The sequence below is a fragment of the Micropterus dolomieu genome, linkage group LG10, assembly GCF_021292245.1.
Source record: "Micropterus dolomieu isolate WLL.071019.BEF.003 ecotype Adirondacks linkage group LG10, ASM2129224v1, whole genome shotgun sequence".
NCBI lineage: Eukaryota > Metazoa > Chordata > Actinopteri > Centrarchiformes > Centrarchidae > Micropterus > Micropterus dolomieu.
In genome coordinates, this window is record NC_060159.1 from 10512397 (window position 1) to 10524123 (window position 11727).

The 11727-nt window shown below is 41.2% G+C and overlaps 2 protein-coding genes across 2 annotated transcripts; both read left to right on the plus strand.

Moving 5' to 3' along the window:
* The first annotated feature begins 388 nt into the window (after positions 1 to 388).
* LOC123977984 lies at positions 389 to 4406 on the plus strand. Its single transcript, XM_046061078.1, has 7 exons — positions 389 to 588; positions 685 to 954; positions 1092 to 1394; positions 1478 to 1531; positions 3090 to 3188; positions 3608 to 3654; positions 3754 to 4406. The coding sequence occupies exons 1-7, from the start codon at positions 531 to 533 to the stop codon at positions 3871 to 3873; spliced, it is 951 nt and encodes a 316-aa protein (XP_045917034.1). The 5' UTR covers positions 389 to 530; the 3' UTR covers positions 3874 to 4406.
* Positions 4407 to 6499: 2093 nt separating this feature from the next.
* Positions 6500 to 11006, plus strand: vrtn (vertebrae development associated). Its single transcript, XM_046060892.1, has 3 exons — positions 6500 to 6714; positions 7482 to 7813; positions 7938 to 11006. The coding sequence occupies exons 2-3, from the start codon at positions 7502 to 7504 to the stop codon at positions 9702 to 9704; spliced, it is 2079 nt and encodes a 692-aa protein (XP_045916848.1). The 5' UTR covers positions 6500 to 6714; positions 7482 to 7501; the 3' UTR covers positions 9705 to 11006.
* The last annotated feature ends 721 nt before the right edge of the window (positions 11007 to 11727 follow it).

Genomic DNA, 11727 nt, shown 5'->3' on the forward strand with positions numbered 1-11727 from the left:
CAGCATCCTTTGCACTCCCTGCTCCATCGCACTGTGTACATGTGTACATGTATGCATGTATGTGTACCTGTATATCTCATCCATCTCCGACACAATAATACTACTACTACTAATAATAATACTACTAATAATAATTTACTCCTGTATCCTTTGCACTCTGCTATTTGCACTATGTCTCAATCTGTCTATATTTCTTTTGTTTATAATGTGTATATATGTTTTCTCTATACTGTAGCCTTTATTATTGTATTATTGTTTAAGTAAGCACATCATGAGAAGTACAATCTTGAGTCAAATTCCTCATATGTGTACACACACCTGGCAATAAAGCTGATTCTGATTCTGATTCTTTTGTGCAATACGTAAGTTTGTGCTCAGAAACACAGTAAGACCAATAGCTGTGGTTTTCCACATCAGCAAGTTGAGGATGTTAGCCAACACAGGAAGTCACATTTCTTTTGACAAACCTTAAGGGTAACAACAGTGAACCTCAAGTGTACTTTTTCACATTGAACATATTTGCACACAGGATGGCTGGAATCGTCCACATCGTGGTGAGGCTGCTGCTGCTGTTTTCTTATGTTACAGGTAAGTGAAACATTAACACAGTCTTATCCCGTTGTCTTAGTTGTACAATCTTATCTTAAACATATAGTGGAAATTCTCATTATCTTCCTTCCACAGGAGTAAATGGAAAAGATGGTCTGATAGTTGCTGAACAGGGTTATAATATTATATTTCCATGCGAAGAAGATTTAGTCTGCTTTCATATATGGCAGCTCAACACAAGCAAAACAAGTGATTACATTGCCATAGTCAGAAATGGACAGATCCAGACAGCTAAGTCAGAGGACAGGGATTCAAAATGCACTCAGCAAATCAAAGCTCTCACAGTGGAGGATGTTGGACGACATCACTGCCAACAGAAGCCAGATGTCATCTCTCCTCACAATAGTGAGTACTGTCAAGATTAAAGTCTTATTGCTGTGTTGGTTTATTTCAGCTTATCGTGAGAAAGCTGATAAGAGGAAAAGGGAATGTCTGTGCCATAAACAAATAAATAAAACAAATAGTTTTTTTCTTTCTATCAGCTACCTCAACTCCCCCAGAGTTAAACCTCATGCCTGGAAAAACTGTGTCACTGCAGTGTATTCTCCTCACCTACGTAAAGCAGGGACACTGTGACACACAGCTACCACAGGTCAGCCTGACGTGGGTGGATGAATCTGGCACTGAGATACAAGAGGACTCACAGCATCATATAAAATACAAGTCTTCCTGTGATATAACTCTGACTGTCAACCTTCAAAGTCCTAAAAACAAGAAGTTTAGGTGCCAGGCGACTGTGGATGAACAAGTCCAGACTTCAGTGGAGATGCATGTCAGAGACCCAGGTCTGTATGATTGATTATCCTCAACAGTAGACTCCAAGGTGTTGAATGCAATGAATTAATAACAATTCCTACTTTCTTTGTAGCTCTTAAAGGGAAGGGAAGAGGACTCATCATAGAACTAGAACCTGAAAAGCAAGGTACAGTATTGTTCTTACATACCAGCTAAATATCACTCATATACAAATTGAGTTTTTGTAAAGTTATGTTGATAATAACCCATCTCTGTTTACCTATACAAAGGAAGCGAAAGGGCAGAACTTGTAATAATATCCCAGCTAATTATTTTATAAATATATGTTACTTTCAGGGTTAATCTTATGTTGATTATTGAGGATAGATCTACACAATTTGCAAACTAATAGTCTGCAATCTAAATCTAATTTTAGTTTAGTTAAGTCCAATTTAAATATTAAAGTACTAGTTTGGCATTTTTGGAAATGCACTTATCAATGCTCTCATTAAACTCTGTCTTGCCAAGAGTTCAATGAGAGGATTTTTACCAATCTCATATCTGTCCAAGCTGGAGCCCAGAAACGGTCAGTCTATTTTAGCATGAGCTAGCCTGATAATGACAAACTCCAGGAAGCCACTGCTCCCCGGCCAAGAAATACTCATACATACAACTAACCAGAAAACTGCAGTCGTTTTTAGTACAGATTAAACAAATAAAAAATTGGCAATTTGTGAGTTTAGTTGCTGGTAGGCGATTTTATTACAGAACCAAGCTAGCTGTTTGCCCTTGTTTAGGGGGTTAGCTGGGCTAAGCTAACCGGCTGCTGGCTGTAGCTTCATGTTTAGCCATGTTTCAAACAGAAGTACTGGGGACTTTTAAGTTCCCAGATCTCTTTTCAAGGAACTAAAAGGTTCCTTCAGCCCACTGTTGTGTGTGTTTCCACCGTGGTCTAAAGACCTGCGAAGATTAGGCAAATTAACCAACTGCCTTAGGCTGTAGGCCTAAACGCTGTACAAAGCGATGCACAGGCATCGTTATTTGTAACCACTATCCAAGAGCAAAATTTATAAATGAACATTAGATTTGACTGGGATATAATGAAAAACTATAAGCTATGCTTGACCATGAAAGCAGCTTTTTGTGTGGGAGTATAATGGAGAGACACACGAAAAAGTTTGTCACACATTTAATAACAAACTGGATAAAGCCATCAAGTTCTTAATATAACTCCAGCACAGAGAAAGCAACAATAAACAATAAAATCGCAGTTTGGAAGGTTATTAAAACATTTCCAGCCGAGCTGCAGGTAAGCTGACCAGACTCACGTCTGTGTCCGCCTGGGCGTCAGAGAAACAGGATTTTAAGGAGCTTTATTACCTGCTGTAATCACCTGTTCTGCTTGTTTTGGAAAGGATGAGACCGACTTCAGCTCTGTGTAAAAACTTTCTAACTGATGAAAACTTAAAACAACAACTCCAGACCCAGTATTTGGCTTAGCAACTAAATTTAGACCCTGGTCTCTTCGGCGTAAATGTGCAAACGAGTTCCTACAAAGGTTCCTAGTTCTGGGATGTGTAGGTCGAAACGCAGCTTTTAGCGTACTAGAATGTGTGTAGTAGCCTATCAATCTTCTCATCTAATTCTCAGACTATTCCTTTAATGTTAAATATGGATTTATGGGATGTGTTTCCGCCATACACAACATGTTAAATGTTGACAAAAGATGTAATTTGCATTTTCAGCGGGAAACCAGAGCATGATCAGCGCTGTTGTGGGAGTGGTGGGATGTGTGGTTTTGACAGCGCTGGTTGCAGTGTTTCTTGTGAACAGAAGAAGAACAAGTAAGTTCTCCTGAACCTATAGAAAGGGTCTGTTGAAATCTCTACAATAGAAAATTGTCACATGCTACAGACTAGGCCATACAGTCACTTCCAAACATATACAGGTGCACACATGTCACCTTGCACAACTGTACTTTGTGGTTTTTGAGGCAATCACTTACGTGAGCTGGATCTCCGAGTTCTGTTTTCACTTTTACCCACATGATGGTAAATATTTAGCAAATGTAGAGTCAGGCTTTCTTATGTAACCTGTGTCACATACTTAGTACAAACAGTACTACTATACTGATTAAATAACTGTAAGAAAAAGCTTGAGACATCTTGAGAAACCGCTCTGCACAGCACTGAACATGTCATTATATTTACTGGTATTGTAAATGCAATTTGTATTTAAATAAGATTTTGTATCTTTATGTTAGGCAATCAGCTGCCTGATGAGTCTTGTGACATGACCAATACCAACAATGTAAGTCAATTCTCTGTCAAGACATAGGCCTACAGAGCAAAATCTTTTGTGCTTTTGACCACATTGAAAGTTTATGAGAGTGTGTGTCTGTGTCTTAAGGTTATGAATGAAGATGATGTGATCTACGCTGACATTATTCTACCCGTTCTACCCGGCTCTGACAGCATGCGGGTCCATGAGTGCGAGTCCACTGAATACGCCTGTGTCCGATACAACTAGTCTGCTGTCCAAGATATAAACTGCAGTGTATATTTTCTTTGTTTGCAAGAGTGCTACTGCCATGTATTATAATATTGTGATTTGCTCCGCTCAAAATCCTTATACTGTAACTGTAGTTGGCACTGAGTCATTGAGAACCTAACAGGTATTTTTGCATTTTAACTTTAGAAAAATGTTACATCATTCTGGATAGTCTACCTCTATACATTTTACTTAGATGTGACTGCATTTCCCTAAAATCTTATCAGATGTAGAATTATACAGAGGATTTATATACCGAAATCAGCATTAATTTTCATTTATGGTGTTTCTTACTGTTTTCTTTGCAAAGCTTGGAAAACTCAACCAGCCACATAGTATTTTCAATTGTTTGGTGACATGGTATTGTTGTATGTGATGGTGGATTAGCATCCAGTGCAAAAATTTCAGGTGGCCAAGCTGCACAGCCAAATGCAGCAGTTCATTTTTGGACACAAACCTGCTGTTTTTCCTGTGTAAATATGCTGAATTAAATTTTGTTTGGATGGAGCTGACTTCAGCCTGCAGCGCTTTCTTCTGTTCCCTGCCAGTACACACAAACAGTCACACCTGCACACACACATACATACACGAAAACACACAGCCACAGCAGGTGAGAGACTGCTGGAGCCGGCCCCAGTGTTGCCCTATTTGCATTTTAAATGCTTGCAGCCAGCCCACTACTGTGTTCACAGTGCAGCGCAGCACAGCTAATCTACACACCTAAGGTGTGTGATTGAAGAGTCTGAGGGGGTTGAAGAGATAGTGAAGACACAAACATTGACAAAAAAGAGGGGAGATGAATAATGTCGAAAAAGCCGTTCCAGGATAGGTTAGAGATCCTTGTTACATATCACATGAAATGGAAGTAGACATGTGGATCAGATTCTGGATATGTCATTTTCTTGATTTAATCTTTCAGGATGCAAAGGATGTGTTTAAGGCATTAAAGTGAATAGAAGATGAAGGCAAAGAGGGAATGTAAAAGAGAAACAGCGATGAGTATGATTTAATATGCTATAAAGAAAATCAAAGTACATGAAATGTCCCTGAACTCACACTCAAAGCAGAAAATCTAGGGATAAAGTGGAAAATTCAGTACGAGACTACTGCATTGAGGCACTTCTACAAGTTCAATGTAATGAAGTTCCATTGAACTATCTCTGGATTAATACTAAATTTTACAAATGGCTGTGCCGCTGGATGTCCCTTGGGCCTCCTTAATTAAATAATTGACTATTGAAAAAGTGGCTTTTAAAATTAAATGGTGCACATATGGTTTCAGCATGACCTCTTTTACGCCCCACTGCTTTGATGAAATTTTCAGACACTTCCTTTGACCTTTTCCTTACAAAACATATCGTCTTAGTCATTTCACAATATTCAGTAAATGTAAGGTAACCTTAGTGCCTCAAGAATTTCAACAGACAGTAACTTCTAAAACATTTTAGGTCAAAGAAGGCAAGTGAAGGGAGTGCTTTATCAAGAGAGGGAATTTTTTATTCACACACACACATATTACCATACTATTAACAAGCGGGCGCCTGCATGCATTATCTCAGGTTGCTATGTCAGTATTACAAACCAAAGTGGTGAAATTGTGCTGTTTCTTTTGTAAACCCCCACATGGGGGACGCCACACACTCACACATTGTCCAAATTGCTGATAAGCTTTAGGTCAAAGCCATGAACCCCAGTGAACTCAGGCACCAGCTTGTCTGCCAAGTGCTTGGAATGGACAGATCAGTGGGGGCCAAATGCTTCTGTCCCCTGGTGTGTGAGCGTGTGTGTGTGTGTGCATGGAGAAAAAGCCATAGGGTGTTGGGGTCTACAGTAGGGGTGCCGGGGGTTGGGGACAGTCGCTGGGATTGTTGTGCATGTGTGGAACAAAAGGCCTTGATTACTGAAATCCTGCAAAAGGCAGGAGAGGAGGTGTTAAAAGCGATACAGTGAAGAAACAAGCAGACCCAGAGCTCGGGAGCCCTCCTCTCCTCTAATAAAGCTCATGTCCACACCCTGTCTGCACATATCCACTCTAATCCACAAACCAGCCTACACTAGTCTCTGGAGTACAGACTAAATAATAAATACTAAATTAATTCATAGTAAAGTGTGAAAGAAAGAGCAAGGTTGCTGCTACAAAGGTTCTGTTTTTTTCTTCTTCTGTCTTTTGACAGTGAGGAAGAATTTAATCATATTTAAGAAGCAATAAAAGTAAATTTCCTACAAAGTATATTTTTGTACAACCACATAAGAGTTAGGGGAGAAATACTTTCGTTATACATTCATTCCAATAAAGCTGATTTGAATTGAATTTATGAGGCACAAAAAAATAACCCTGCTTGATGTTTTTGCTTTGACACCTAGAGAGACTTGACAAATAACCTTGAAAGTGAACTTTTGACATCTGGAGTTAGAAAAGCAAAAAACAAAACAAAAACGCGCTGATTAAAAACCTAAAAGCACCGATACTTGCCTCTGTGTTCTTATTGCCCCATGACACATTGGCTTTTGTTAACACTTCACATTGAAATTGACCCTGGCTGTAGTCTACTTGAGGAGGGAAGAGGAGGAGGGGGTAGGAAGGAGGTGTTTCTCGACTCAGAGACAAAAAAAGCGAATCGACGATTAACAATTTCCTGAAGGGAGGTGCTCCTTATCACTCCCAAAATCTCAAGCGCTCACCGGAGGACAGGACACTCCGGAGTTGCACGCACACCATGGACTGAAACTCACCAAGAGATCAACATTATCAGCTGTAAATCCCTGCTCTACAAGCAAACGACTTAATTTGCGTCTCTTTTTTTGTCTCTGGAAGTTCAGGTAAGAAAATAACCGTTTCCATTAATGCTTTGCGTTGCGATTAATGCAGAGAAATTTGCTTCCCTCACTATTAAGATATGCGCTTTATGTTTCGTTCTGTTTAAGTGGAGGGCCTAACTGATAGGACCTACACGTGCACAGATTTAAATATCGCAAGATAAATTAAGTCTTTGAAATTACACAGACGAGCAAATTAATAACAGAGAACCTAAAACAACATGCATATGCGCCACGCAAAGTAGGCCTTACTGTTGTTGTAGTGACTTTGGATTTCAGTCATCTTTCAGATGAAGAAATGAGTCATAAATACTTTGCAGTTAGAAAAAATTAGAATAGAATTTTATGTACTTTTGCTTAAATGTAATTTGTAGAAGGCCCAACCTTAAACACAGCCATGGTGCAGCAGGGGGAAAAATGTTAGATTTGAGTCAATGAGAAACACATGTATTTAATAATTGAGCAGTGTATTTCCAATAATTCTTTATTTTGCAGGAATTAATCCAGTGCAATAAATTAGAATGTGAGATGTGTGTATTTTGTGATGAGTCCGAGATCAGTTTCTTTTATCAGACTGCAGCTGTTGTTTGCCAGTGAATAGACCGCAATAATCTACATTATCTAGTCTAGTAACTCAGGCACGCCTATTCCTAATAGTTTTGAGAGTTTTAGACTACTAAACTTATCAGAATCATCTGGAGCTTCCCTCTGCTCTTCCATTATCTTCTTATTTTTGTTCACCATCTCATCCTCTTTCTTCTCCCCTGTAGCTCTCATCAGATCCCTAGGTATGATTCAGAGGAAGGAGGTCATGCTTTCTGTGCTTAGGGAGCTCCAGGAGGCCACAGAGAGCTCTGGCCTGGACACCCTGACCAGAGTGGCCCTGGAGGTGGACCAGGTTCTGGCTCCCTTCCAGCTCCCAAGGACCCCCTGTCAGGATTTCCCTGAGTGGGCAGGCGTGGATGACACGGCTCGTGGCCTGTATCCAACCGATGCACCCCTGGGCCTCCTGCCTCTAAACTGCAAGGGAGAGGGCAACGTACTGTTCGATGCTGTTAGCATGCTGTTAGTGGGCAACACTGAACTGAGCTTGGAGCTACAGGTAAGCAGTGATGATTTATTAACTGTCTCTGTGGTCTGTTTCACATCAATGCAGAATTATTCTAGCTATTTGTGTGTACACTTAATGATTGCAATATTAATTGCAGTAATTTTGTTCCCCACAGGTACGGACAGTAGTGGAAATGGTGTTGTGGAAGAGATACTACCTGTCTGGAATGATCGATTCAAAAGTGATGCTTCAAGCGGTTCGCTTCAGTCTCTGTGCCGAAGAGTCTCAGGACATGCTCAACCTGCCTGTAACAGTCTTGGAGGCCATCTTTGATGCAGATGTCAAAGCATCCTGCTTCCCCGGCTCCTACGCCAACATGTGGCATGTGTATGCCCTGTCATCTGTCCTGCATTTCAACATCTACTCCATCTACCCAATGTTCAATCTCAAGATCCGACCCTATTTCAACCGTGTCATATGTCCAAGGACCAGGCCGAAAGACTCTGAGACACTAACCCTCCACATCATGTGGTCTGGTGAGCTGCAGTCCGAGTCTTTGTTCAGGCCAAATCATTTTGTGGCACTAGTCCAGATAAGTGACCTCCCTATCGGAAGCCCTGACAGTGAGCAGAGGGAGTCGCCACTCAAGAGCGAGGAGCTGCTGAACCAGGACTCGCAGCTTTCTTACCTAAGTCTAAAGGACAAGTACAACATCACCAAGAGGACCTTCTACCGCTGGAAGAGGCAGACGCAGGAGCACTGCAAAAAGTCAGCAGCCAGGTACGAGGCAAAGTATTTCCTGCAGGCCTGCTACCTGGAGGGCAAACTCATCCCTCTGCACCAGTTTAAAGAGTTTTTCCCAGAGATCTCAAGGTCGTCTTACTACAACTGGAAACACGAGCTTCTGAAATCCGGAGGAACCTTCTCCACCTCATCATCGGCCGGAGAGATCAGTCCTGGAGAGAGCACGGAACAGGAGGCCTGGTCTTCACCTGAAGCAAAGCAGGACCACGAGCCAGACCACCACGACAGCGTGGCCGGTATGTTTGGCCTCAGCCTCGGCAAGCTGGATCTGGACCGGGCCCAGAATGTCGCTCATATGCAGGAAGCTAAGCGCTGTCTGCAAAACTGCATTGCTATGAACGCCTCCCTCCCCTTCAGGATCTTCAAAAGAAATTTCCCAGGGATCTCCAGATCAACCTACTACAACTGGAGGAGAGAGGCCATGCTGTTTAACGGAGGTTACAAAGGCAGTGTTGGCAGCAGTGAGGACAGCTCAGATGCAGACAAGAGTCACAGTCCAAAAAGTCTTTTGCCCTTCCTGCCCACCGCCACCCAGCCTGTTGTAGCCAGAACAAGGATCTGCAGGCGAAAACACAGAAGTTTCAGGCTGGCATACCTGAGCAAAAAGCAGCTCAGAGATGCTGCAAAGCTGCATGTCCAGAAGTCCAAATGGTCCCTGACAAAGTTCAAGCTCAAGTTCCCTTCCATGTCACCGTGTTTCTACTGGCTGTGGCGCAGCAGTCAGAACCGGAAGAAGAAGATGCTCACACAGAGTGCAGTGGTTAACCTTCCTGAGAGTCTGGAGAACACTCTTACAGAGAACAAGATTATGGAGAGGAGGATGGATACTCAGCATGTGCTTCCATTTGTTGAGAGTCCTCAGTATCTAGAAAGTTCCTCAGTGCCCTCCTTTGATGGCCGACACTCAAAGCACACCCTTCACAGCAAGGCTCCCATAGATGAGCAGATGTTTGCGATGGATGTTGTGGCTCTGGCCAACTTCAAGGCCAAGGCCAAGCTGTTTCTGCAGCAGCGCTTTGAGGAGAAATCCTTCCCCACATTTAAAGAATTCAGGTCTTACTTCCCCTTTACTCCACGCTCGACGTACTACATGTGGAAGCGGGCTTTGCATCATGGGGTGTCACTGGTTCATGGGTAAATGTACAAAGCTTTAACCCCGTGGGGTTACGGGGTTCCAGCATGAGAGCTCTGTTAAAGAACTTCTTCGCTCCAAAAACTTCACATTTGTCTCTCTGCCTGTGCATTTTATTGTAAACATACTACCTATACATTGTTGACCTCATGTTTTCATGGTCTAAATTGACTGGCTTAACATCTAAATGCATTGTGTCCTTCCTCTGCACCACCACCTCAGCTCACTTCTCCCTCCCGGACATTTGCACGTGTGTTGCGCAAACTGAGTTGTGGGTCTGTTCCCCATGCCATGCCCTCCAGGCAACAGTTTACATGGTGTCTTTACTTGAAAGCTGTTGTTTAGTGGCATTTTGTTTGAAACCTTTTCTACTTCTACTCCATTCCCTTTTAAGGATGCTAAGTGCTGTACTTGGGGCCCTTTTACAGTTTCCATTGTAGTAAGATTGTTGATGCTTAAATATATTCTTTTTTTGGTGATGCACATTAGATTGATCTGGGAGATTCATGGTGGTTTAATGTGGGTTTTTTTTGTTTTTGTTTTTTTAATTCATTGAATGTAGAGAGCCGCCAGAATTTGTTCAGAGATTAGTTTACTCTCCTTGTTCAGACAACATCACAAACAGGGTTCCTTGTTCATATTTGTCCTTTTAATTATTAAATGTACTCACCTCAGAAATTCACTTTGTGCACCGAAGTTTTAGATGATTTAATGACCTACTTTTAAAATGCCGCTCTTTCCTCTGGCAAGAACCTGGTATGAACATTATAGAAACTGTGAGTTTTGTCACACTTTGCACTAAAATAATTCCCATTACACTGTTCAATGTATTGTCTTAACCAGCTTGCACCTTTTTGGTTAAGTTTGAATTTTCCAACAATTCTACTGAGAAATGTTTACGTGGTGTCTTTACTTGAAAGCTGAATATAAATGAAGATATTTTATTTTTTGTACAATCCTTCATTTCAAACTACCTATTTTCTTGTAATATTGGGGAATATTTTATAAGCTATGTTTTGTCTACTTTTTTTTCTTTTTTTTTTCTTCAGTAAATGTCTACTATTTTTCAGTTAATGAAGTTCCAGTTCCACTTCACTGCACACAGACAAGTGTGTTTTACAGAACTGCCACTGTTACAACCCTAAATAATAGAAGTTTCAATTTGTACTTAGTGTATTTATTTTTCTTATTCATTTCATGTCTGAAATTGGTACTGTTGATACTGACAGCCTGCATTATAGTCAGTGAAGAAATCTGTGCTGTTAGGCTGTATATCAGTAAACTAAAAATAAAATCTTCCGGCATCAAGCCTTTGCTTTGTTCTTGCTTGAAAAGTTTTCATATCCCAGGTTATTTAATGCTGCATTTTTGGTGCTATGTATTGTACATGACTTTATAGTAAGTGGTGCTTCATCATGTCAGCTCCTTAACACAGGCTATGTCTGACAAATTGTTAAAGCCACCAGTTGTTTTATGCTTCACAATACCTAAAAGCAATTGTTACAGCACAGGGAACTGTAAAACGACGCTGAATCAATTGGTCCTTCTTCCAGGTCAGTGAGTCTTTGTTCTGGTTGAAGTGAAACCAATAACTCTCTTCTAAGCACTTCTAATCTTATGGCCCATCAGCTGCATCTTGATTTGAATCTCTGATGGGATAAATTGGAAAGCTTAACACATCCCACATTAGTGGCAGAGGTCTGCTGTATGTATGACCTAAAACCAAATGTCAAGCCTTGCCAAGTTAATTCACGTTGACAACCCGTGTGCTGTATAAAAGATAAAGCAAGAGTGGAAAAAGGTACAAAATGATTCTGTAACCACATCCAAATGTGCATACACACAGGTCAAATCAAGCCAGTGGCTAAACAATAGAAATGAGCTTTGAAACTGGTTTTGTGGTTTTTGCTCACCGCCTATTCTCCATTTAGCTATTGTGCTTATGCTAATGATGGTAATGGTCAAGAGTGGGTGGGAGTCCAGTGAGAGGGGGAAGGGGTTAATTGTATGCATGGAGACAGAGGTGTTT

Bases quoted from the DNA above. Each gene is read 5' to 3' on its own strand.
- LOC123977984 (XM_046061078.1), top strand. From the start codon at position 531: ATGGCTGGAATCGTCCACATCGTGGTGAGGCTGCTGCTGCTGTTTTCT. The intron at 955-1,091 runs GTGAGTACTGTC...TCTTTCTATCAG, and splicing joins TGTCATCTCTCCTCACAATA to CTACCTCAACTCCCCCAGAG. The intron at 3,655-3,753 runs GTAAGTCAATTC...CTGTGTCTTAAG, and splicing joins ACATGACCAATACCAACAAT to GTTATGAATGAAGATGATGT.
- vrtn (XM_046060892.1), top strand. From the start codon at position 7,502: ATGATTCAGAGGAAGGAGGTCATGCTTTCTGTGCTTAGGGAGCTCCAG. The intron at 7,814-7,937 runs GTAAGCAGTGAT...TGTTCCCCACAG, and splicing joins AACTGAGCTTGGAGCTACAG to GTACGGACAGTAGTGGAAAT.